The sequence below is a fragment of the Leuresthes tenuis genome, unplaced genomic scaffold (genome assembly GCF_036924035.1).
Source record: "Leuresthes tenuis unplaced genomic scaffold, fLeuTen1.0.hap1 SCAF_1, whole genome shotgun sequence".
NCBI lineage: Eukaryota > Metazoa > Chordata > Actinopteri > Atheriniformes > Atherinopsidae > Leuresthes > Leuresthes tenuis.
Window position 1 is genome coordinate 6,040,581 of NW_027325355.1, and position 27,557 is coordinate 6,068,137.

The 27,557-nt window shown below is 43.1% G+C and overlaps 1 protein-coding gene, 4 non-coding genes and 3 pseudogenes across 5 annotated transcripts in view; 7 read left to right on the forward strand and 1 right to left on the reverse strand.

Moving 5' to 3' along the window:
• The window catches only part of LOC140296301 (uncharacterized), a 173,703-nt gene extending 162,196 nt beyond the window's left edge, over window positions 1-11,507 (forward strand). The window contains exon 4 of the mRNA XM_072379712.1: window positions 11,020-11,507. Coding sequence (XP_072235813.1) covers window positions 11,020-11,507 — 488 coding nt within the window. The remainder of the gene's footprint in view (window positions 1-11,019) is intronic.
• A 13,029-nt stretch (window positions 11,508-24,536) lies between these two features.
• LOC140303797 (5S ribosomal RNA) lies at window positions 24,537-24,655 on the reverse strand (annotated as a pseudogene).
• Window positions 24,656-25,259: 604 nt separating this feature from the next.
• Window positions 25,260-25,378, forward strand: LOC140299446 (5S ribosomal RNA; annotated as a pseudogene).
• A 269-nt stretch (window positions 25,379-25,647) lies between these two features.
• LOC140291592 (5S ribosomal RNA) lies at window positions 25,648-25,766 on the forward strand (annotated as a pseudogene).
• A 269-nt stretch (window positions 25,767-26,035) lies between these two features.
• Window positions 26,036-26,154, forward strand: LOC140297374 (5S ribosomal RNA). The gene has a single exon (XR_011913114.1). It is a non-coding gene; the product is annotated as a 5S ribosomal RNA (ribosomal RNA).
• Window positions 26,155-26,423: 269 nt separating this feature from the next.
• On the forward strand, window positions 26,424-26,542 carry LOC140297375 (5S ribosomal RNA). The gene has a single exon (XR_011913115.1). It is a non-coding gene; the product is annotated as a 5S ribosomal RNA (ribosomal RNA).
• A 269-nt stretch (window positions 26,543-26,811) lies between these two features.
• LOC140277449 (5S ribosomal RNA) lies at window positions 26,812-26,930 on the forward strand. Its single transcript, XR_011909092.1, has one exon. It is a non-coding gene; the product is annotated as a 5S ribosomal RNA (ribosomal RNA).
• A 269-nt stretch (window positions 26,931-27,199) lies between these two features.
• LOC140298298 (5S ribosomal RNA) lies at window positions 27,200-27,318 on the forward strand. The gene has a single exon (XR_011913958.1). It is a non-coding gene; the product is annotated as a 5S ribosomal RNA (ribosomal RNA).
• Window positions 27,319-27,557: the final 239 nt, after the last annotated feature.

The window sequence follows — 27,557 nt, forward strand, 5'->3', positions numbered from 1 at the left end:
CGCAGTGGGTCAGCGCCAGCCCCAGCGCCCCTGGCCAAGTGCCCTGGGAGTCAAGACGTGCCCACAGGTGGGTGAAGTCGCGAGCAGCGGGGAGAGGCAACGCCGCCCCCCCATCGGGAGAAGCACAGGCAGGCCAGGCGACAGCAAGTCCCAGATCCAGGCCCAATCATTACCACACACACTTTCACGTCCCATACATCCACCCGTCCTCCCTCCCTCAACTCTGCTGGGGTGTAGTGCAGCGGGCACATCAGGGGGCCAGCAGCCCCCCAGCCACCACAGACCCCGAACCAGCAGAACAATTAATTAATCCTCTTGGCCCCTCCCGCCCCGAGCAGCAACCAGGAAGCAGGGGTGTGGGAAGAAGACCCCTCCCCTCACCCTTCTGGCTCTTCAATATTTTCTAATAGTGAGCGATTAAAATTGAGGGGCATCCCAACTTGTAGGACTGGGAGCGCGGCCCTCTGGGCAGCCTACATACCCAAAGAGCCCCGCCCACCAGATGCCACTCAGTGTAACCACCCCCCAAGACCTAATGTGTGTGTGTGAGTGTGTGTTTGATAAGTAGTAATGTCTAAGGTGTAATTAAAACAGGGGCGGGGAACTGCAGAGTGCAACCAAAGGGGACCACCTACGTGGCCACATCCACTACACCCCACCGAACACACACGCCCCCAAAACCCTTCATGTGTGAGTGTGTGCTGTGTACAGGAGCCAGAAGGGAGAGGGGTATGGGGATATACACCGGGGCAGCTACTCTCCCCCGGAGAAGGCAGCCAGGGACTGGCTGCAATAGGCATCCCCGCTACCTGGGAGCCAACACAGGGCAGGAGGGGCTGATGTCCACCAGGCTCGGGGCCTGCAGCGACCATATTGCGGGAGCTACTGTACCCCCAGAAGGTACCCATCCCGCCCCACCCCACCCCGGAGGACCTCTACAAACAACAAACAAACAACAACAAAAAACAAACAAACAAACCTCCCGGTCACACCAGTCGCAGCAGCCCGGGCCTGAGACCCACCATCACCCAGCCCCCCCCCCACCGCACGCCCCAACACCCTGAAAAAAAAAACAACCATCTGCGGACACCTTGGAGGTCCCAGAGCAACAAGCCCGGCACCAGGACCTGCACCAACCCACCCATACTGTGGCGCGTCCAGGACAACCCAGCCCCTCCAGGCACAGGCAGGGCCCCCCCCCGGGCGCAAGGCAGCGCCCAGCCACCAGGGCCCAGGCCCAGCACCACCACCCATGCCGGAGCGGCCCAGCCACCCAGCATAGAGCCAGCAGCCACCACCCCAAGGCCTCTAAGGGACCCCGCCCCACACCGCAAGACAGTCCCACCCGCAAGCCCCCAAAACTGCCCTCCAAGCCCGACACACAGTCCCCCCCAGCAATGACCAACCCGGTCCCCACGACCCGAGAGACCACCAGACGCCCGAAGCCACACAGCCCCCCCCAGCACACACCCAACCGCCCAGAGCGACGGGACAGCAACCCACCACCACCACTATGTGATAAAGCTAATCAGAGGGACCAGAGAGAATTAAATTCAGCCAATTGATGTTTTGAGGAGGCAGACATTGTTTCCATGCTAATATAATCTAAAAGAACATTTCTAAACTGGTTAATACACAGATTGTTCTTCGCTTTCCAGTTCATGAGAATAGTTTTCTTTGCGATACATAACACTGTGAGAACCATGTGTGCTGAGTTAATTTCCATGTTGATGTTGTCTAAGTCACCCAGTATGCACAGTGTGGGGCATGCAGGGATGCTACACTTTAGCCATTTTGATAGGTCCGCACAGACTTCAAGCCAGAACTTCTGGACAGGCGCACAGAACCACAAAGCGTGTGCATAATCATCAGGTGTGTTATCTGTGCAATGTGAGCAGATTTTTGAGTGTGTCAGACCCATCCTGAACATCCTTTGTCCTGTATAGTGTGTTCTATGAAGGATTTTGTATTGTATGAGCTGTAAATTAGAATTCTGAGTCATTCTGAAGGTGTTCAAACATATTTGTGGCCAGAAGCTATGACTAGAACTGATGGATAAATCTGCCTCCCATTTTGAGGATGGAAGAGACATTGTGTCATCTATTTTAGACAATAATTTATATATTTTTGATAGTAGTTTTGGGGTGCAGATGCTTAGAAATTCTGCTACCCTAATCGGGAGTTGTAAGTCTGGTTGGTGGAGGATATATTTCTTTGTTATTATAGACTTAAGTTGTTGATATTCTAGGAATTTATTGCTGCCTATCTCGTGGTGTGATATGAGCTCATTAAATGAAATAAAATTTCCATTTTGGATTATATGTTCCAGATGTTTGATTCCTTTGATCTTCCACAGAGTAAAGTTTAGCATTTTTTTGTTTTGCAGTATGTCAGGATTGTTCCAGATGGGTGTAAGCTTACATGGGACAATTGAAGACTTTGTTATTTTAAGAAATTCCCACAAGGCTGTCAGAGAGGTGCTGATGTTAATGCTTTTGAAACATTTGTGATGTTTTACGTTTTGACTAATAAGTGGCAGGTCAGAGATTTCCAGATTATCACACAATGCTTGTTCTACATTTATCCATGGTTCATCTATTGGGCTAGGTTTAAACCATTTTGATATATACTGTAACCTATTGGCTAAGGAATAGTGCTGAAAATTAGGTAAATATAATCCACCACTGTCCTTGGTCTTCTGTAGGGTTTTTAAACTAATACGTGGTGGTTTGTTTTTCCACAGAAATTTGGAGATGCAAGAATCTAGTGACTTAAACCAAGTAGCAGATGGTTTTATGGGGATCATTGAGAACAAATAATTAACTTTTGGTAGTATCATCATTTTAATGGTTGTAACTCTCCCCATAAGTGATATAGGTAAGGACTTCCAACGAGAGAGATCGTCCTCTACTGTCTTTAATAATTGCACATAATTTAGCTTTGTTAGCTCTGAGAGCCTGGAGGAAATGTTTATGCCTAAATATCTGATATTTCCTGACTGTAAAGTGATTGCAGGTATATTCTGGACTCTGCAGTTAATGGGCAGAACTGTGGTCTTAGACCAATTGATAGAGTAGTCAGAAAGTGCTGAGAATTTATTTATGAGTGTGATCGTGTGAGTGAGAGACGTTTGAGAGTTCTGAAGGAAAAGTAAAACATCATCAGCATAAAGACTTATTTTATGCTCAATATTTTGGGGTTGGATGCCTTTAATGTTTCTATCTTGTCTGATAGCAGCTGCTAAAGGTTCGATGAAAATAGCAAAAAGTGAGGGAGAAAGTGGGCAACCATGTCTTGTACCTCTCTGCAGACTGAAGTTTGGAGAGGTTTGATCATTTGTCCTAACACACGCATTTGGGGAGCTATATAATATCCTTATCCAGTTGATGAACTGTGACCCAAACCCAAATTTGTTTAATGCTGCGAATAAAAATTTCCAGTTCACTCGATCAAATGCTTTTTCTGCATCTAGAGAGACTATTGTGGTTTCCAGGTTGTTGATGTTAGAATAGTCTATTAGATTAATTAGCCTGCGAGTGTTAGTGGATGAGTGTCTACCCTTTATAAAACCTGTCTGGTCAGGATGTATTATAAGTGGAGTCATTTTTTCTATTCTTTTGGCGAGAGCTTTACAAATTATTTTGAGGTCTGCATTTATTAGAGATATTGGGCGGTAGCTGGATGGAAGTATGGGGTCTTTTCCTGGTTTCTGTAGCAAGATAATGTTAGCAGAGTTCATGTGTGGGGATAATCTGCCATTCTGCTTAACTTGTAATACCATTTTGTGAAATGCAGGTGCCAAAACAGTCCAAAATTCTTTGTAGAACTCTGCTGGAAAACCATCTGGTCCCGGGGCTTTGTTACTAGGCATATGTTGAAGGGCTTCATGGAGTTCTCCTATTGAAAGAGGTGAATCCAGAGCCATTGCCTGTTCGGTTTGTAATTTTGGAAGGTTGATATTACTAAGAAACTGATCTATGTTACTGTCTGATGGATCATTTTGTGATGAATATAAGGTTTTATAGAAGTCCCTAAAAGCATTGTTGATTACATCGGGGTCATGGGTGACATTTCCTTTTGAGTCTTTAACAGAAGTGATTGTTGTTTTCTCTTTGTTTCTCTTTAGTTGGTTAGCTAGGAACCTTCCAGATTTATTGCCGTGCTCAAAGTTCTCCAAGCGAAGTCTTTGTATGAGAAACTGTGTTTGTTTATCAATAATTTTGTTAAATTCAAGTTTAGCTTTTCTTAATTCATTCAGTGTGTGTTCCTCTTTGGAGGTACTGTAGACAATTTCTAATGATTTAATCCTGAGTTCTAAATCTGATTTCCTTGAACTTTCCCTCTTTTTCTTATTTGATGAAAAAGAGATTATTTTGCCTCTCATAACTGCTTTTCCGGCTTCCCAAAGAGTACAAGCTGACATTCCTGGCAGGTCATTATTTTCTAAATATACAGACCATTCCCTTTTGAAATAATTAATAAAATCAGGGTCTTTTAGTAATGATGTATTAAATCTCCAATTCCTAGCTGGTGGTGTAACTCTGTTATTCTTTAGTGTGATAGAAACTGGAGCGTGATCACTGATAGTGATGGGGTGGATTTTGGTGTCTGAAATATCCCTCAACAAGGAACTGCTAACTAACAAATAATCTATTCTTGAGTATGAGTGGTGTACCGGTGAGAAGAAGGTGTATTCTCTAAGAGTGGGGTGGTGGGAGCGCCAAGCATCACAAAGACCAAAATCTTTCATATACTGTTTAACAATATTCGTGGACTGCCAGTTCCGCTGACTTCCTGAAGTACTGAGTCTGTCTACTCCTGAGTCTAATACCATGTTAAAGTCCCCTCCTATGATGAGTGTGTTATCTGAGTGATCAGAGAGTGAAGTGAAAAAGGAGTGAAAAAATGAGGGGTCATCCACATTTGGACCATATATATTTGCAATGCATAAATTCATATTTTGAACAGATAAATTAACGATTAGAAATCTACCTTCTGGATCTATAACTGTGTTGTTTACGGTGAAATTTACTCTTCTATTTATCAGAATGGCTACACCTCTTTGTCTGGAGTTGTAACAGGCTGAGTACACATGAGGAAACTGTGCTGTGGTGAGAACATCAGCTACAGTCTTTGATAAATGAATCTCCTGTAATAAAACAATGTCCGCCTGTAAATCCTTCAATTTATTGGAGATTTTTAATCTCTTCTCCCTGGACCCAGCTCCATGCACATTCCATGAGATAAACCTCAGCGTGGACATGCTCAGACTAACGCAGTGAGTGCTGGATGCTTGCTAAAAGCATCCCGTGCGTGTGTGTGCATATATGCTTCCGTGAACATGCCATTGTTGGTGTTTCAGTTGTCAGTATGAGCTTGCTACAATATGTACTTGCGCTGTCGATGCTGTGTGGAACTTGATTATGTGCTCTGCTCAAAACTCTATGTGCGCCGTGCTTGTTAACATTACTTATTAAGGTGGAAACGCAGCGGGTTGGGGAAGAAAGACAGAATAGAAAAACAGTGCAAAAGAGTGGAAGTGTGAGATAGAAAAAGGAAAAACAAAAACAAAAAAACATACCCAAATAAACAAATATGAACTGCATACATCCTATGCTGGTGAGACTGGCAGTGAGCTATATATTTTGCCTTGATAGATAACTGTGAATTGGATAGATTATTTCAGAGTTACTTATGTACCATCTATGGTGATATGATTTATACAAGTTAACGAATACAGATCACCTGGAGTATAGAAGAGCCAAGGAGTGGTTTCCTGGTCGCGGTACAGCTGCCCGTTGATGAATAACTTATCCACCGCGATGACAGCTCGGGAGCCTCCTTCCATGAACTTTCTCCGGATGGGGAACAGAACCCTGCGTCTTTCCAGGATTTCTTATTCAGGCTCTTACCCACAAAGTGTCACCGTGAGGAGCCCCCTTTCCAATCAGTAAACCTTCTTCTAAAAAAGTAGCCCTGAACAGCTGCCTCCAGCTCCTCTGAGGGACACACCTGCTGAACTGGTCATTGACACGAAAATAAAAAGGCTGCAGACAGAGCAAAACTCCTGCTTTGGAGATGAACCCTCTGTGTAATGCTTCTCACAGTTCATGAAAGAATATTATAAAATAACAATGATTTTAACCATCTGTAATTATACTGGGGCAGCTGCTTATCTGAAGTGTTGCATATGTCACTGTGATCTATGTTATTAATGTCCAAACACATGTGAGCTGTGTTTAGATTTAGCCAAAAGCTGAAGTGGAGAAGAAGATCTTGGAATAAAGAAAGAGGAAAGGATGGTGCACAGTTTTTACAGTAATGAATGACACACAGTGGTTCCAACGGCGCCCTGGAGCTGTTCACATCTGGTCTTAACGTGATCAGAAAAGTGAACTAAGTACATCTGTGAACACGTTCAACAACGATTCAGCTGCTCTTTTCTCCACTGTGGAAACCTCTCGGCCAAACTCGGTAGTTCTTGTGATGAGAGATTTCAACTCGTGTAACCTCTCCCAGGAACTGACGAGCTCCAAACAGCTGGTGACATGCGCCATGCAGGACAGCAACACACTGGACCACTTCTACTCCACCATAAAACCCTCATACCGCTCCATCCCCCACGCTGCCCTCGGACACTCCGACCACTGCATCATACAGATGGTCCCCACATACAGGCAGCAACTGAGAAGGGCCAAACCATCCAGGACTACAGTAAGGAGGTGGACTCCAGAGGCAAGGGACAGGCTTCAGGACTGCATGGAGTCTACTGACTGGGAGTCACTGAGGGGCCCTGAGGATGACAACGGCAGCTTTTCTGACACTGTATGTTCCTGCATCAGCTTCTGTGAGCAGGTCTGCCTCCCAACCAAAACCATCACAAGGCACAATAACCAAAAGCCCTGGTTCTCCAAGCAGCTCAGAGAGCTCAGGCGCCGGAAAGAGCAGGCGTACAGAGAGGGTGACATGGACACATTCAAGTGGCCAGACAGGGCCACAAGAAGGCCATCAAAAATGCTAAAGAGGACTATAGAGCCAGACTGGAGCGTGATTCAGGCACCAACGACCCTGCAGTTGTTGGAGCCCCCTCAGAACCATCACAAACCACAAAGGTAGAAGCCCTGTGGTCGCCCCCTCCCCCGGACTAGCTGACGATCTCAACACCTTCTACACCAGGTTTGAGAGACCCCCTGCTGCTTTATTGTCTCCAATCCCCCCCCCCCCTTCTCTCTCTCTCTCACAGGCACTGAGAGCTCACCGCCACCCACTTCTCATCCCCTTATCACATATGTGCATGATAAAATAGTTTTTAACGTATTCTGTGTGTAAATTCTCCCAGAAAGGTAGCATCATATGATATGGCAGGTTGTGTGTGTTTTTCTGTCACTTTACTCAAAGAAAGTTAATGCCTTAGCATGCAGGAGGTGTTCTTATTGTACCCCAACTCCTTGGAACACAGTAAACACCTCACCTATGAATACATTAAGAAACAGTGAAAAATACAGTTCTTGATCAGCAAACCTAATGCATCTGAAATATGTTAGATTAAGATTTACCTTAATAGGACATATCAAATCAAAATATTCTCACACGGGGAAAATCTTCCTCTTCCTAGCTGGCTCCATCCTCTTACCTATCCTTCTCTCCTCACTCTCCCTAATCTCAAAACTATCTCTCTCTCACTTAACTCCCCAAACTATCTCCAAATTACATTAACGCTATCCAAACTCGAGTATCCAAACTATCAAAACTCAAAAAGTGAACTGACTGCAACTCTCCATAAAAAAAAAAACACATTTTAAATGGAGACTGAGGGGTTTCTACGCTTGGCATATAAATCTGACAAAATCTGAAGCATTTACGGAAGCAGTCACGTGGTTGGGACAGGTAGTGAGGTTGCGGACGTCATCATTTTCGGCTCCTCCCCTAAATGAAGTAAACCGTCTCCTCCATTACTCCAAACACGCTTCGAAGCCTCAGCACATTTCAGAACATCACTACAGGAAGCTGCATGCAGGTGAGTCCAGAAAAGAATACATGTAGCGGTCAAACATTTGCAGAAATGTCTTCAAAGTACTTTGTATCATTGGTTTGATTCCTGCACCTGGACACGGGCAGTCAGAACATGTACTAAAGAGTAAAAAAGTTCAAATAACCTGGCTGCTCTTCACAGTTAGCATGTCCTGCTAATGCTAATGCTAATGGTCTGCTAACCGTTGTACCCAAAGCAGAAACCAGAAACACAACCTCAACTATAGATTTCAATAAGCCGGTCAGATGGACAAATAAAATGGAGCTTTATCCTTTTAGCTGTGTGTTAAACACATTTTCCACTAAAGCTGCAGTTTTCTAAACTTTTTTCTGTAGTTTTAAAAATTTTAAAAAATTTGATAATCAATGTAAAATTTAGAATTGTTCTTTCCGGGCTTATCTGGGTATCATTTGGCTTTTTGATAAAACTGTGGAGTGAAAACATTTGATACGATGTGTTTAATGTGTTTTAGTGTTTAAAATCTTAAAATGGGATTTAATTATGGTCTATATAAATGCTTCAATTACATTTAGAGTTTATATTGTTTGAAGAGGAGTCATAGCATTATAATATAGATTTGTCAGTGATCCAGGAAAGTATCACAGGAGCAGTAGAAATATACAGTTCAGTATCAGTGTCTGATTTCTCAGATTTACACTCAGAAGCCCATTAAAAGACAGTCTGACTGTCCTCTTCAGAAGTGTCTCATGTTTTTCAGTTTCAGTTTTCAGTTTTCAGTTTCCTTTACATATCCAATATTTTCTTTTATCCACGTATCAGAAAGGACTGACCGCATGATAAAAAGGTTGTACATGTCTTTACTCATAAAGTCCACCTGCCAACATCTGGAGTTAAAATGGAGCTAAAATGATCTTTATTAGGAGGATCTGTGCAACTTTTAGGAGCTGATACTCTGATCTGACCACAACACAAGATCACTTTTTACTCTTCAACTGGACACATAAGTTTACCAGGTAAGATTATTTCAGAATCAAAATAAAGGAGACTGTAGGTTATTTGGGTTGAAAAACATTTCAGAGTTTTAAGGGTCTGAGAATTTCCTTAATCTCAAACTTTAGGTTTCACGAAAGCAGCTGGAACTAATCACTGGACGAGCACTTCTGATGCCAGAAAAACACTCCTTTATATTTAAATGACAGCCTCAGAATGGTCCACTTCATGTTGTTCTTCAGAGTGTCTCAGATCAGTCAGACAGCTCCTGCTGACGTGTTGTTTGCCACACAGAACTAGATCATTCCCCCACTGAAACATCACATCTTCTCAGTTTCAAGCCTCAGTCCAGACTGAAGCTCCCTGATAACTGAACTGTTCAAAAATGGGCTTCAGAGTGTAAATGTGACAAATCTGAGATTACTCTGTTACTTTTCTGGATCCATGACAGCTTCTGGAAATGAGAACAAATTTAGAAATGGAGAAAATCTGAACTTCAGTCTTTGGGATGATATTGGGACCCTTTCCTCAAACAGTATCATTGTCTTAATGTAGTAAAATGATTTAAGTTGATCATGTTACACTGACTCAGATGAGATTCATGGGCTATTGCACACTGTGGGTGTCATTCTACAGAGTATATTATACATATATTATATTATACATTTTTTTCTTAATTTGATCAAAAAGCTCCAAATATTTTGAACTGTGACCTTAGTGTGTCTTTAAAGAACCATTTTAAAGTTCACAGGAATTTAAATTAAAACCACGGTAATAAGTTTAATTAAATGTGACTAGATGGTTAAAAACTGTCCAGAAAGTTTTTCAAGAGAAGAAGAAAAGTGGGTGTGATTTAACATGCTGCACGCCACAGCTGGATCTTATTGTATGTACTGACAGTTTCAGACAGAGTCCATCAGTCGGAGGACCAGGACCAGAATGGAGCAGCAGAACCAGGATCCAAACACCTCCACTAAGGACAGAGCCGGTTCATCCTCTGGTTCCACCGGGTTTCAGGTTAGTGTGGAGGACATTAAAGACACGAGGACGAGTGTCGAGGCTCCGTGTGTCCTCCGCTTGTTCTGCTTTTACTTCAAATGTGGAAAAAGTGTCAGCAAAGTATTTCCTGGTTTCATCTACCCTCTCTGATACAGATGTGCTTAGACTGAAAATATGCTGCAGGCTGAATGATCTGCTGGAAGAAACTCAGTGGCCAGATTGTTGTGGTGGGACATTTTCTGGCTCTCAGTCTTCAGATTTGAGAGGTTCAGGAGCTTATATTCATTGTTTGTGTTTAAAGTCTCTGGATTACATGAATTAAACCTGGTGGTGGTAATCCTTCTGGGTCTTTAATGGTTAGATGACAGGTTTGTAGCTCTCTCTACCTCAGGGTAAAGAGTTGTTTTAGAAAGAAACAAAGGTTGAGTTAAAACTGTTTCCCTGACGGCTGTTGAGCTGAATGGCTGCAGACCTCTGGGTTGTAAGCTGGAACAAAGGGATAGTGTAATGAATGTCATGTATTACCACCACTGTTATTCATTTAAACCAGTGATCATCAACCTTTTTCAGTCCAACCTCTACAAGTTGTTTAATTGAACAACTTGGACAAGACTGTGCTTCCTTCTATCATTTAGAAATATTGTACCTTTTTCAGAATTTCATCATGACAAAAAATAATTAGTGAAAGATCAAAAAGCAAGCATTTACTACTTAAAAACCTAAACGTGTGCAGAACACATCAGAGCACAGAGCTCTCAGCGTTCATGTTTGATTTGAGATATTGAGACCTGTGTGACTCGGTCAATACACGTCCAGTTAGAATATGTTGGTTAGCTTAGAGAAATCTTTTGTGTGAACTTCAAAAGGATCTAATCCTTCTTCCTTTCTGTCATTGCAGAAACATATAGCCCAAGAGGAATCCAGATGTCATTCCTGTAAACACTGTGGGAAAGCTTTCAAAAGATCATCACATCTGAGGTGTCATCAGAGGCTTCACACTGGAAAGAAACCATATAGCTGTGGTCAGTGTGGGGCAGCTTTCACTACATCTTCCCATTTTAAGACCCACCAACGTATTCACACAGGAGAGAAACCTTACAGCTGTAGTCAGTGTGGGACAGCTTTCACTGCATTGTTTAGTCTAAAGACACACCAACGTATTCACACAGGAGAGAAACCATACAGCTGTAGTCAGTGTGGGGCAGCTTTCACTACATCTTCCCATCTAAAGAGACACCAACGTATTCACACAGGAGAGAAACCATACAGCTGTGGTCAGTGTGGGACTGCTTTCACTGCATTGTTTAGTCTAAAGACACACCAACATATTCACACAGGAGATAAACCATACAACTGTGGTCAGTGTGGGGCAGCATTCACAACATCTTCCTATCTTAAGACACACGAACGTATTCACACAGGAGAGAAACCTTACAGCTGTAGTCAGTGTGGGGCAGCTTTTGCTCGATTATCTAGTTTAAAGACACACCAACGTACTCACACTGCGGATAAATTATTGGTTTAAATCAACAATATATTTCACGGCAGATAAGAAAACATTCACCTGGGAGCAGCAACAGGAACTACCAATCAGAAGAATTTTAACTGTGGACAGATCTCCCACCGTTCAAGATAAATATGGCATCAGTTGTGAGTTGATAGACAGAACAATATAAGTGCCATGAGATGACATTGTTTTAATTCGGCGCTATATAAATAAAACTGAATTGAATTGAATATGCAATCTGTTTGAAAGTAGATACATGTTTTATTCTATTATACTGAACATATATGTTTTGTTTAAAGTTAAAATTCACAAAGTAGCTTTGCACCAGCTGTGGGTATGTTTGTAAACATACAACATCTTTAGAAGAAATATATCATTTCAGTTTGATGTAAAGTCTAGCTTTACACTTGTTTGTATTTCATTGTTCTGCATTTTATTAAAGGTCAGATGTCAACATTTCTCATGGGTTTCATGTTCTTGCTACAGAGATATTTAAAAAAATGTGTGTTTGGTTCTAATCTTTGTGCTAATCTTTCCCAAAGACTTAGAAATTTTTAACGCAGTCTGAAAAAAGTTTGGAGTTGTTCCCTGTACTTTCCAGACAGCTGTTTGATTGTCATGACTAAAGCTGAAAGTTAAGGCTGTTCCAACATTAAAAGGGCACGAGGCTCAACTTCAAGCTGTGAAACTATGTCAAATGTCTATTGTGTTGGTGTCAAGAAAATTCTCTCAAAATGAGGCTCAGAGTCGCTGGAGACAATTAATACCAAACATTTATTCTCACAGCAAGGAGTCTGCATGACATATCAAGAAGCTGACACAGATTTGTCTGAGTTAAAAAAAAACATTGATACTATCGCTATTTAGTTTCCACTTAGTTTTTTCTGTACATTTCTGTATATAACAGTGCTGAGCCTGAGTGAGATGGAGATTTCAATTTCCCAGAGGCAACCTCCCAAAGGGATTAATAAAGTCATCCATCCATCCTATGAGATCACTAGCCACACAAGGTTATGCGACATTCAGTCAAACAAGGATTAGACAGAAGTTTAAATAAGATAGATAGGAGGACTCTCAGCACACAGTGTCTCTTGACCCTGCAGCATCTCACACGTGGTACTTGCTTTTTGTCATAGTATAACTTCATGACATTTCCCTCCTGTTTATAATAGAAAAGAGGGTGTAAATTCACAGTAGAGTCATATATACACATGCTTTTTTTTTGTATATCTTCTACATCATTGTCATTGTTAAACAGTTTGTAACGTTGACCTCTGTTTGTTCTTGGCTCTCAGTCTCCATGAGAGATGTCCCAGGTCATTGTTGGCTTTGATCCTCATACATTTATTTTTGTCCTGAGAAAGTAGAAGTTCCAAAAAGTGAAACAGGGACTGCTTTTGGATTTGACATAGCCTATATCATGCCAACATTCATTTGGGGCTTCAGTTTTTCATTTAGTTTCAGACTTGTTATTGGATTCAAATGTTGATGAGTTTCTGTGACAGATACGCTGCGGATTTAGCTGGTTTTCACACTTGCAATGCATGTAGAAGTCTGTAATTTTTATAATAGGTGCTCTTCAAGTGTGAGTGACGGAATCTAAAAATAAAATCCAGAAAACCGCACTGAATTTGCATTCTCCCCACTGTAGGCTCCAGTCCCCCTGAAACCATGTAAAACAAATGGAAGGATGGATAGTTTGTGGGACATTTATTCATTCCACTTCGGTATTGAAATCTTTTTGTTCCATTCAATGTAAAGTTATCCTGAGGATAACAGGCAGGATTTGAACCAGCTGTTGCACCACTGGCAAGTTATGGTCTCTGTTAAACTCACCAAGCCACCTTCCCACTTGAAGATGTTTTCGGAGTGCTTTTCAATTTGTATTTTTAGTGTTGGAGCTGAAACTTCACTGAGTCATAAATTTTGATCCCAGAACATCTGTTTGGTGAATGTTTTAAATGTCAGTCTGAGCTATTCCACTGAACCATATGCTCTGATTTTTGCACAGGCAGCAGTTTCATAATGAATCAGTCGGGGTGTTGAAAGGAATGTTTCCATGACATCGAACTCAGAGCCGTCTCCATTAACCTCAACAGTAAATATTATCTTCCCCCGTCCACACAAGCTCTGTGAAGAATGTTTGCTGCAATTCTTCATTCACCATCCTGTCTCCTGTGTTACTAAGAACAGCAAATGAATAAGTAAAGTAAGTAAAAAGATCTGGTTTGTGTCCAATGAGTGTGATCCTGACCGCATCAAAACCAGTCAAACGTCTGCTTAGTTCAGGTTAAATTTAAGGTTTAGCCAGTGGTGTTATTTATTTAGTCATTTACAAATCCTCTGAAAAGTCGATCATACACCAAATGAAGTTTGATTTATTCAAGCCTGCTCTTTAAAGTACAGAGCGATGTCACCTCCCAAACCCAACCCTGTCCCTGGTTCTGAAGGAGAGGAGGATGTTAGCTTAGAGTCCTGCTTCAGTAAACTACAGCAACCAAGTAAACCTGCGACACTTCTGCTGGGATCAAATTGATCTATGAGTGCTTAAAGATTCAATAAAGAAAAACATGCAGCTGAAGCAAAATAAAACTTGAACCGAGAACTTACAAGAGAGGTTTTTAATGTTTTTATGCACATCAATCTTTACTTCATCGGCTCCCTCCATGGGATTAAAATCTGGAATATTTTTCTAATAAAAGGGAAAAAAATGTCAAGGGTCAGAAAGCACCTTTATTATTGTTTTACTCTGTAGGATCCATAAACTAATTTATTACCAGCTCTCTTAGCATGAAGAGAATCCCCTTTTCTCCCAAAAAGATCCCAGGTGTTGCTCTTGAGGTGTTTTTGTAAGTTTATCACACCAGGTGGTGAAATGATATAAGTCACTCTGCAGTTGTTGTAGATTTCAGCTGAGATTCAAACTAAAAGACACATTTTGTGTCTGAAACAGTGAGAGACTGTTCAAGTCGGACTGAAAGCAGATTCAGAGGGTTGTGATGTATGTTTTCTCCACCCAAATGAACTGTCAGACATGCAGCAGTGCTGTGAAATCCACTTTAGAAGCTACAGTTATTGGACACAGTGAAAGCTGACCATCTTTGTGGCTGAGATGGAGGTGATCTTTGTGATGGTGGATGGTCGTCTTGTTGCCTTCATGTTGACAAGCCGCTCTTGGTGTTGGATGAAATCCCGCACGGTCTTGACGTTTATTTTAGGTAGGGGAATGCCAGCTTTGCGGAGAACAGGGTCATCCACTAAAATTCGGTGCTGGACCCGCTCGTATGCCTCCAGGATGGTCGTCTTCTCCGGACTGCTGCGTGACCCATGAGGACAATGCAGCCACAAAAGTTTCACCAGTGTGTACATTAGCCTGTTGTGCTGAGCACTTGTGTTATGTAAGCACAGTAACACACAAATGTTATGCCTGTTGCAGGTGTGATTTATCTAGTCTTATTTGCTTTTCTTCTGCTTCTGTCTCTTGTGGCTTACAGTTATTTTAGATTTTGTAACGTTATGTTGACTTTGCACACGACCATGTTCACTTGTTAAGCTTTTTCCTCAGTGATTGTTTCCTTCTTCTACACAAGCTTTAAATACTTTGCTACTGTTTTCACTGTTGTTTTAATGTCTAATTTAACTCCTGGCAAAGTGGCAACATTTGAAAACTCGTCTAACACTGGCTCATACGCAGCAGTTGAACGACTTTAACTCCTGGAATAAAATGTACATCCACAACAACAAACAAACAGCTACTCACAAAGACTGGAAGTTGAGCACTAGCAATTTCATTGCTGGAGAGCCGGATGTGGGGCAGCTCAGCACTCAGCGCATTGTTACGGGTCTCCACGTCACTCTCGTAAGCCTCATGTGGCACATCTGGATCATGCTGCCCAGGCTGAAGCACCTCCTCCTCTGGATCCGGCCCATCGTTCACGATGTCTGCGAGAGAAAAAGGGCCCGATTCTCCTGTACTCTGACTAAACAGGTATTCCAACCTGAGCAGCTCATTAGAGAGGACATCAGCGGGAGCCTGAAGTTTTCCTCCACAGTCTCTCCGAACAGCTGCAGACAGCGGGTGTTGAGGCGGTCGATAAGCGGTGCAAAGTAGACTCTGTGGTGCCGTCCTTTTCCCCCAAACACTGCATCAGAGCGGCGGTCAGAATTCCACCTGATAGGACCTGAACATCACAATAAAACACATGAGATGACTCACAGTGACACGTGTGACATTTTATAAATATCCACACTACACCTGTGTACCTGGGAGCATGTTGGGCAAAGTTTTGTGGAATCCTTCCAGGCTGTTGTTGCCACGCAGACATTTGTAGTAGGGCACATCCACTTTGTTGATGGTCGCTGTACGCGCCACCCTATACATGTAGATGTTTGGAGGATCCTGGATGCACTCCAGGTGTCGCCGCTGCGCCGCCCACATCTCATCAATGACCGCTGCAAATACAAATGACGTACAGACACACAAACCGATTGTTGTGTACACTTTTTTATGCCACACAACTAGTATTAATGTTGTAACTTTTAGTGTCAGGTCTTTATACCAGGTGTCTTGAAGAGGCTGACTCCACTCTCATCCAGCCCCGCGGGGCCTTTCAGTTCCTCAATGGCCAGGTTGATGAGCCTAAACGTTTCCTGCGCCCCTTGTGTGACCCGTCGCACGTCATGTTTCAGCTGCTCCCTGGAAATAAAAAGGCGGATGACGTCCTCATCTGTCACAGCCTTCAGAGCTGTCGGGTCCTTGGCTCTGACAGCCTTGATGAGGAGCTCCATGTCTGCTCGGCTGTACGCCAGCACCGCCCCAGCAAGTGCAGACTTGAACACTGCGTACTTGGAGTGAGACTCTGTGCGGACGGCTGCATCGAAACGGTGAATCCAGTGAAAGATGTGCAGACGCACAACCATTCCACTGTCCACCCAAGACTGGAACAAAGTCTCCACAGCTGTTGGGCCCTGTGCACGGCAACACCCACGGTCCACATACAGGATGCTGGGGACAGGTTGGTTGGCCAGCCGAAACCTCTCCATTACTCCACGGCACATAGGTCCCAGCTTCTCTGTGGACTCCTCACAGGTCAGCACAAAGGTCACTATCTGGGAGTACTCATTTCCAATGCTGGTGAACCTGAGCCGTGACCCTCACCAGACAGCTTCTTCACTACCTAAAAAACATTTGGAGTTTGGATCCCAACTTAGTTGCTTGTTCTTCTATAATTTAACAGTGCATGACAATATGTTTATAATAGGAAATATGTTCTGTATGCCACAATCTATGATTGCGTTTTGATTTACATGCTTTCTTGGTGGAATCTATCTTTAGCACAGTGCCAAAAGTGGAGAGGATCTGGCTCCTGCAGTCCTGCACGTTGTCGGCCTCTGCCAGCAGGAAGGCGTGGCGCAGGAGCCGTGCAGACGGGAGATCTCTTGGAGGAGGCGGAGCCTGAAATGTGTGACCTACTGTAGAAACAATCCCTCCAGGTTTCACTAAGCTCATAAGGAGTGTGGTGTACAGGTCTTTGCACTGAAGGTGCTTCTCCGTGTGGTTTTCCTGTATCTGACGCCACACCTGGACCATAGTGTTCCCTTCGGTTCGGTCCCTCAGAAGACGCACAGCATTCTTGTCCACACCACGCCTGTTAGTGGAGGAAAAATTGGTAACTTTAGGTCAGTTCGAATAACTTCTTTAAAGACTGACACGTGCACACACGATGCTGAGTGAACTCAGGCAGGGAACACAGCTTGATGTGCCTCGCTCAGTTGTGTTATAATAACGGGATCCCATGCAAGCCACCGACCTAATGTGCCACCTTCTCCACCCCTGGCTCTTTGTGCAAGGCCCACAGCACAGGACCTCCGTCAGCATCGTGTACCAGTTGGATACGTCACAAATGTGTCATACCTGGAGTACAGATCAGGGAACAATATATAATCACAATAATGATAATAACATATAACAATATATCATCAAATCCAGATGATTTTCAAGGAACTTTTCCTTTTACATGTTTAGATACAATGTAATCATTATTCAACCATGATGTTTTTACTCTAACACAGCTGAACTAAGTTATACCCGGTGGTGGTAGCCAGACTTGTACAGGTACACATTACGACCCTTTCCAACACACTCATCGCCACGAGGACACTTCAGGGAACATCTCCAGACTCCTACAGGGCGCAAAACAAAGACACGGCTGTGGAAAAACAGGTGTGGTACAGGCAGAGCACCTCCGACGAAGCCTGGAGGTTCTGGAGGGGAAAACCACATGCGGTCTGACTTCATCACCCTTCGCCTCTTGAGCACACCAGTGATGTCCTTTTAGATTTGAACGGCAGTGAAGAGACCTCTCTTTGTGTCCTCCTTTAGCCATGAGATGTCAGCTGCTGGAATGCCATTTGGGTTTTCCCAAAGACGTACCCAGCCCTCTAACTCCACCTGTAACACGCACAACACGTACAAAGCAAAGTTGTTTTTATTATTTGCAACATGCAATGATACACATGGAGCACAGTTTAAAGAAGCGTCTCACACTTATGTTTGCGGTGGACTCTGGCAGCTTGGGTGGTGCGGTGGACTCAGGCAGCTTGGGTGGTGCGGTGGACTCAGGCAGCTTGGGTGGTGCGGTGGACTCAGGCAGCTTGGGTGATGCGGTGGACTCTGGCAGCTTGGGTGGTGCGGTGGACTCTGGCAGCTTGGGTGGTGCGGTGGACTCAGGCAGCTTGGGTGGTGCGGTGGACTCTGGCTGCTTGGATGGTGCGGTGGACTCAGGCAGCTTGGGTGGTGCGGTGGACTCTGGCAGCTTGGGTGGTGCGGTGGACTCTGGCAGCTTGGGTGGTGCGGTGGACTCTGGCAGCTTGGGTGGTGCGGTGGACTCTGGCTGCTTGGGTGGTGCGGTGGACTCAGGCAGCTTGGGTGGTGCGGTGGACTCAGGCAGCTTGGGTGGTGCGGTGGACTCTGGCTGCTTGGATGGTGCGGTGGACTCTGGCAGCTTGGGTGGTGCGGTGGACTCTGGCAGCTTGGGTGGTGCGGTGGACTCAGGCAGCTTGGGCAGTGAAGAGGGGTGAAAAAGCCTTTGGAAAACACTGGAGTCTGGCAGCTTTACCTTGTCTCTGGAACCAGAATCTTGAGTCTTACTCCTGGGACTGTGTAGAGTCTAAAAATGTATCAAATTTTTTATCTTATATTATGACTTATTTACATAAAACTACTTCATATAAATTGACTGATGTGTCTTACTTACGTTCCACAGACTCGCATGCAGCTACCATCTCAGCTTCATCACCGGGCCATAATGAAGGACTATACTTAGAGGTGCTTTCCTGCAGTTGCTGGACAATAAGGCAGTGCAACAATCAGAATGTATGATATACCATGTTTCACTTACTAAACACAAACAAGCATACTTACAACACTAAACACTCAACACTTAGTTGATGAAATACCACCTATTTGAGTATTTGTTATTTTCTTAAATTCTAAACTTTCTCTTTCTGAACACTTACTTTCTCCTTCTCAATAAATATACTTTCTGAACCTCTTCATCGTCACACTTGTGATGTGGGTCACCGGTTTTTTCAACCACCTCCTCCCTGAGCTGTAGGCCTTCTGTGCTCTGTCTCTCTCGCTGTCAGTGAACTGCTCTGGCTTCTTCTTTAATCTTCCATGCTGACTGTAGAGCTCCCACATCTCCTGAAAGCTGCTGTCCTCGAAGCCTTTCTGACCATAGATGCACCTGTCGATGTTTGCCTCAAGGACAATGGAGACTTGCGGGAAGCTCTCTGCATACTCAGCGAGGAAGTCTTTCACCCACTGGTTCACTGCCTCTCCTCTCTTTTGTGTGTTTGACTTCTCTACCCTGTGCTTGTCAATTATGCTGGAATGATATATATTACCTTAATTCAAACAAGGATCATTTATATCATCTGACTGTGACAAACAGATTAGTAATTGAACCAAGAATGAAACAGATGTGTAAACATGCCACCAAATTTGTCTTAAATTTAAAATGCTGACTACTTCATGTAGCCCATATCATTTGCCACAAGCCAGTGGAACGGTGCATTTTTGTATTGACCAAACGGCACTGGCAGCTTTCCCAGGCACTGCTGACGGGATGGAGCAGTGACACCCTCCGCTTGAAGGAGCTTTTCTGCGTGGGCCAGGGCAGTGGCTTGGTTCAGCAGCTCCGGGGGAGGCGAGGGGAAGACCAGCCTTTTATCCCAATAAAGACGGGCCTCTTTGCTCGCCATCAGAATGGCCTGTTGCCGATTTTCAGGAGCATCTGGGTTGGCAATGCAGATTGTGGGGTTTGCCATCTAGATAGTTAAACAATGTTATTCTCCAAAGAGAAATTTATTTTATTGGAGCAGCAATTCATATTAGCAGTAAAGTGGCATTACATCATGGTATTAAATGTCTGTCTGCCTATCGAGATAAGATAAGAACTTTATTAATCTATTTATTTATCTGTGCTATTGAGAGGTTGTATTGCACCAGATAATAAATGTAATTGTACATGGTAGTAATAATAATGATAACACTGAATAGTGAAAATAATGAAAAGTTAAATAATATTGCACATACAGTTCAAATATTGCACACCGTACATTGCACATGATATTGAATATCTATATATCTGTTATACACACACATGTATAGCTGATATGTGGTCTATATATAGATATGTATATTCCTGTATAAATATATGGGTGTAAGAAAGAAAATGTTTATGTTTAAAAAGCGTCTTCAGTTACAGTTTACGACGACTTTTTACCGAGTGGGAGAAGCTTCTTACCTTTCAATGAAAAGATTATCGCAGAAAAACACTACGGTTAACTCCGTCAAATTTGTAGCAAATTATCTTTCTGTTTTTAACTTCTTTAACAGATAAACTGTCGAAGTCGTTGGCAAAAACAATGTCCAAATGTCGCTCACACCGTCTCTTCGCTTTCTCTCATATATGATTGGCTGCCTGGTGAAAGGTCAAAGGTCAGTGGGCCACCTGATTGGTCGGTGAACAGAGCGATTCAATTGGCTTTGCGAACTCCCCAAATCTCGACTGCATAATTTGTGGTAGTGGGGGACTGCGTTCGCGCTCTCCCCTGATCAACTTGTTCAAAGAAAAATATCAATCCTGAGAGTCTGTGGAAGGGGTTCCATGGTGTAAAGGTCAGCACTCTGGACTTTGAATCCAGTGATCCAAGTTAAAATCTCGGTGGAACCTTCAGGTGTGCGCTTTCATGTTTGTGTTCTGGGAAGAAGATGAGTGGATGAGGTTAGTCAGTTGTCAAGTCACACCAGATTGTGCAATTGACCAATTTCAAAGAGAGGGCTTAACTTGGTTAATGTTGAAAAAGTGAAACATTCAGCTGAGAGGGTCTGTGCTATTTGCCTTCTCACCTCTGGGTGTCACTAATGGAATCTATTTGATTTCTTCTTGCATATTCATTTGCAATGCATATATTTTTCCATGTTCTCCATTTGGAATTTGGACACAGAAGCCAAAGGAGAAGGAAACAGGAAAAACAATCCCATGGTAACAATCAGCAACAAGGAGAACTACTCAAAAGCCTGCACAATTAACCCGGTGCCCAACCATGGGCCAACCAATCATCCCATCAAGGAGCAGCAATTTCTGCCGGCCGGGATCTCAGCGCCAACTCCATGCGGTGCGCACAAGTTGGTACTGATTTAGGAAAAAGAGGATTGTACAATTTTACTCCTTGCTATGGATACTCTTTCAAAAAAGTCCAAAAAAATGAAATATGTGGTTGATAAAACTGTGTGACTCAGTCCTTCAACACAAAAGGCAGGCAAAGGAAAATCAGCTGTCCTCTCTATCTAATCATGGGAGGATGGCCTGACTACGATCAGGGACCTGAGCAGCAAAGAATAGATAGACATGATAAATAGATAGATAGATAGATCTATTTAGATAGATCAATAGTTTTATATATATGTACACAATACTACTATGATAAAAAGAGATCCAATGTACAGGTCCAAGTTGTACAGGAATGTGTTGTAGAAATTTGTTCTATATTTTTGTTGTAAATCCACAACAGGTTTCATCATCTGCTAATCCTGGAGGAGACACTAGTTGGAAAGGAATTTATCAATACATAAAGATGCTTATATTATAAGACTGAAACACAGCAGATCACTGTAAAGACATACATATAATATTGTGATTATGTCAGTGGGTCAACAATTTTGTAAAGGCAACTTTATATTTCTTTTAAAATCTTATAAAAATATAACAATGTAAACATAAAAACATCAACCTCAAAACAAGACATAGCATGTTACCTGGATGGAAAAAGGAAGGAATCTTGGGCTGTTGATGCCTTGTTGTTATTGGCAGCGTGTCGGTACATGATCTTTGTGAGCATTTGGAAAACATAAACCCCACAGAAACACATTAAACATTAACTACAATAATATAAGAATAATAAATGAATGAAATATTGTTCCACGTGTGATGTTAGACTTAAAGCTATACTTACCTTTCTGGCATGTAGCACAGCACTTAGTAAAAATTTAAACATGAACAACTCCCCCTCCCTCCAAAGTCTCACCCTCTTCCCCCTGCCTGACCTGTGACGCTCCCTCCTCCCTGACGTGTGAGGTGAGAAAGTGATGGTGCGTTCCATCTCCCCCGGATGTCGGAGCGGAGAATGTTGTCAAGTTATCAGCGGTCCAGTTACCACGTCCATCAAGGCTATTCTTGTGCTTGCCGTGTCCGAATATAAACAACTTGTGATCTACCAGGCTAATGTTAGCACGGCCTGCGTTGTAGTTCGCGTGTAGTTTCAACACCTGGTGGCTTGCTTTTACATTTTAGTGCGCCATAAGCTTATTAGGAGCATTTTAAGATTTCAAAAGAAAAGTGTAAAAATGCCAGAAAGAAAAGTATAGCTTTAACAAAATTAAGTTGAATATTATATCACACACTATAATCTCCATGGGGACACTGACCTTTCTTAAAGAGACATCTATTCCAAACATTACCACACCATATCTGTGAAATAAAAATGTATCAATTGTTTAATGCAGCTACATCGTGGTCCATTACACCAGATTCCAGAAATCTGCAGAATGTATGCCATAGACCATTTTTTAAATCAATATATAAATATATAATGTCCATGTGATGTCCTTTGCTGTCAGCTTACCTGATCAACTTGTGGTTGGTATCTATATGTACGAGTGACAGAGGAGCTGCGACATTGTAGGTCCTTCTCACAACACATCCGAGGCTTGTCATTCTCTGTAGTATTCCTAGACTATCAACCCGGTGCATCGAATCCCACACTCTGTCCACTGAACTCTGTGGCCTAAAGCCCTAAGACGACCTTTTACCATTCTGTGACCTGTAGGAAAAGAAGTGAAAACCACTTTTATTTAAGATATATTGATTGATAATCATGTGAACAAACAATTTAGGCATTTCACTTTTTCTCAGGTATACATGCTATGATGACCGTTGTTATGATAATGTCCAGGACTCTCCACTAAGGCACAGACTAGAAAATTGAAAAAATAATATCGATAGCCTTTAGGCTATAAAAATAGCAGTCATTAAAGTAGCCGGCCCTCAGCTAGACTTAGTTGTGGAGGCTATATGGCCGGCAGCCGGTACCTGTGGAAAGCCCTGTCATTTCAAATGTTACTTTTATGGCACAAATCTTTTTATAATGCTATGGACAAGTGCATGATATAATTCAAAGAAAAACTTTCTGTAAAAAGCACCAACCCAAATTCTGGGAGTCTTGCTTGATGGCAGAGACCAAGCTGTCAAGTTCATCATCTGTCATGTTACTGTAGCCTTCCCTTTTTGAGAGGCCCCACTGTCGCATTCTGCGTTTCAGTGTTCTCACTGATACACCAGCAGTGTGGAAATACAGGGGGCAGAGAGGTCAATTTCAATCAAATGCTGGACGTGGTCTTTGGAAAAAAACATATGCTGGCTTGTTCACAGATACGAGACTTGTGTTCTTTTCACTGATTTTTACTGTGGTCTTCATCGTCGGCTTTCACCACAAGTACACCGTAGAACTGATAAAACACAAATGATGTACAAATATTACATTACACAAGTCTCAACTAAAAGAAAATATATTATTTACAAACATAAACTTATATACCACTTCGGCCTGCAAGTGGACAAACCGGTAAACTTAAAACCGCTTATGGTCTTCGTTGATTGCTTTCTTAATTGGATCCATATCAATGATACCAGTTTACCGGACCGCTTTTTAAAACCGGACGGTCACCTTAAACTAAACTTATCAAGTTTTAACTTTTAACTTTTACCTAACACCAAATGTTATTAACTATATCCTTTAAACATTGCTAAACAATAAATATAAACATCAAAACACTTAAAACAAACGTGTTATACGGACTTCCTCTATGGCCATAAAATCATAGCTGCATCTAGTGGAGAAACATAAATATAACTGCCGTTAAATTGCCTATTTGACAGTTTAAAGTGGCTGCACGTGCACTTTTTCTATCTGGCCTCAATACATTTCTGAAATGTATTCATTTGTGTTTGGAAAACATTGGAAACTTTATTTCTGAGCCCACATCAGTGGGTTCTGGTTGTTTACACATAGATGAGGAGACAGTTCAGTGTGTGAGGATAAAAGAAGAGGAGAACCTGGGACATCTGAGCAGATCTGGGATCAGCACCTTGGATATCAGCAGGGATTCTTAGGAAGGAAGGAAATGGGATGAATCTGCAGACTGCAGGAAGATCTGTTAACAGTCTGCAGACTAACGTGAGACAATAATATTTGTGTGTGTTTGGTATCCAGAAGAATTCAGACAGATGAAGTCACTGTGAGCTGAGCAGTGCTGGAAGATGATATGAATGAGTGACCTAAATGAGGTTTATGTGTGCGCTCATTTCCAGTGTTTGACAAAGATTGAAAAGTGAATTTATTTGACTGATTCCTTCCCAATGTGATGTATGTCAAGAAGCTGTCTGTGTTGAGTGAGCAGCAGCGCCTCCTGCAGGTGTAAAAAACTTACAGCACCTCGTATTCCCAGGCGGTCTCCCATCCAAGTACTATCCAGGTCCGACCCTGCTTAGCTTCCAAGATGGGACGAGATCAGGCGTGTTCAGGGTGGTATGGCCGTAAGCGAGATAACCAGTCTGAAATTAGCTTTTTATAGATGCTGAAACAACATCTATTACTGTGTTCTGACTTCTAAAATATAATGTAACTGTTTAAAAATGAGCAATTTGTGATGATTTCATCTAACTAAGCAGCCTCGGTCTCTCTGTGTGACACTGAACACAAAACTACACACAGGGAACAGAAGAGGTCGACAGACACAAAGTTATCTGAGAGTCTCACTTTCAGCTGCAGAGAACCAACACAAGAGAAGAACATGTGCAGGATCAACATCAGCCTCTCAAGACAATTATGTGAAAAACTAGAAGAAACATATGGTTCCAGCAGCTATATAATAGATATTTGTCACGGTGACTTTTGCTTACAGCCAAACCACCCTGAACACGTCCGATCTTGGACACATGAGGAAATTGGTCATCTTCAGCTGCTGCTGCTTTGTTGGCAGACACGAAGTGATCTGAGAGTCTCAGTTTCCGCTGGAGAGAATAATCACGACAGGGATGAAGATGTGCCCACTACATATCAGCCTTTCTCGGCAATTATCTGGTTACATAGAGTAACCGTATGATTCCAGTACCTATATAATGCACATTGTTCACAGATATTGTTGCTTACGGCCACACCACCCAGAATATACCCGACCTCGTCTGATCTCGGAAGCCAAGCAGCGTTGGGCCTGGTTAGTACTTTGATGGGAGACCGCTTGTGAATACCAGGTGCTGTAAGCTTTTTCTCTTCTCTCTACCACCTGCATGTCTTTTGTTGCAACGTCTGATCACCCTGTGACACATGAGGAAGTTGGTCATCTTCAGCTGCTGCTGCTTTGTTGGCAGACACGAAGTGATCTGAGAGTCTCAGTTTCAACTGCAGGTAATAATCACATCAGGGATGAAGATGTGCCCACTACATATCAGCCTTTCTCGGCAATTATCTGGTTACATAGAGTAACCGTATGATTCCAGTACCTATATAATGCACATTGTTCACAGACATTGTTGCTTACGGCCACACCACCCAGAATATACCCGACCTCGTCTAATCCCGGAAGTCAAGCAGGGTTGGGCCTGGTTTATACTTGGGTGGGAGACTGCTTGGGAATACCAGGTGCTGTAAGCTTTTTCTCTTCTCTCTACCACCTGCATGTCTTTTGTTGCAACGTCTGATCACCCTGTGACACATGAGTAAGTTGGTCATCTTCAGCTGCTGCTGCTTTGTTGGCAGACACGAAGTGATCTGAGAGTCTCAGTTTCCGCTGGAGAGAATAATCACGACAGGGAAGAAGATGTGCCCAATACGCATCAGCCTTTCTCGGCAATTATCTGGTTACATAGAGGAACTGTATGATTCCAGTACCTATATAATGCACATTTGTCACAGACATTGTTGCTTACGGCCACACCACCCTGAATATCCCCGACCTCGTCTGATCTCGGAAGCCAAGCAGCGTTGGGCCTGGTTAGTACTTGGATGGGAGACCGCTTGGGAATACCAGGTGCTGTAAGCTTTTTCTCTTCTCTCTAGCACCTGCATGTCTTTTGTTGCAACATCTGATCACCCTGTGACACATGAGGAAGTTGGTCATCTTCAGCTGCTGCTACTTTGTTGGCAGACACAAAGTGATCTGAGAGTCTCAGTTTCCGCTGGAGAGAATAATCACGACAGGGAAGAAGATGTGCCCAATACGCATCAGCCTTTCTCGGCAATTATCTGGTTACATAGAGGAACTGTATGATTCCAGTACCTATATAATGCACATTTGTCACAGACATTGTTGCTTACGGCCACACCACCCTGAATATCCCCGACCTCGTCTGATCTCGGAAGCCAAGCAGCGTTGGGCCTGGTTAGTACTTGGATGGGAGACCGCTTGGGAATACCAGGTGCTGTAAGCTTTTTCTCTTCTCTCTAGCACCTGCATGTCTTTTGTTGCAACATCTGATCACCCTGTGACACATGAGGAAGTTGGTCATCTTCAGCTGCTGCTACTTTGTTGGCAGACACAAAGTGATCTGAGAGTCTCAGTTTCCGCTGGAGAGAATAATCACGACAGGGAAGAAGATGTGCCCAATACGCATCAGCCTTTCTCGGCAATTATCTGGTTACATAGAGGAACTGTATGATTCCAGTACCTATATAATGCACATTTGTGACAGATATTGTTGCTTACAGCCACACCACCCTGAATATGCCCAAACTCATCTGATCTCGGAAGCCAAGCAGGGTTGGGCCTGGTTAGTACTTGGATGGGAGACCGCTTGGGAATACCAGGTGCTGTAAGCTTTTTCTCTTCTCTCTACCACATGCATGTCTTTTGTTGCAACGTCTGATCACCCTGTGACACATGAGGAAGTTGGTCATCTTCAGCTGCTGCTGCTTTGTTGGCAGACACGAAGTGATCTGAGAGTCTCAGTTTCAACTACAGGTAGTAATCACATCAAGGATGAAGATATGCCCACTACATATCAGCCTTTCTTGGCAATTATCTGGTTACATAGAGGAACTGTATGATTCCAGTACCGATATAATGCACCTTTGTCACAGACATTGTTGCCTACAGCCACACCACCCTGAACATGCCCGACCTCGTCTGATCTCGGAGGCCAAGCAGGGTTGGGCCTGGTTAGTACTTGGATGGGAGACCGCTTGGGAATACCAGGTGCTGTAAGCTTTTTCTCTTCTCTCTACCACGTGCATGTCTTTTGTTGCAACGTCTGATCACCCTGTGACACATGAGGAAGTTGGTCATCTTCAGCTGCTGCTGCTTTGTTGGCAGACACGAAGTGATCTGAGAGTCTCAGTTTCAACTGCAGGTAATAATCACATCAGGGATTAAGATGTGCCCACTACATATCATTCTTTCTCTGCAATTATCTGGTTACATAGAGTAACCATATGATTCCAGTACCT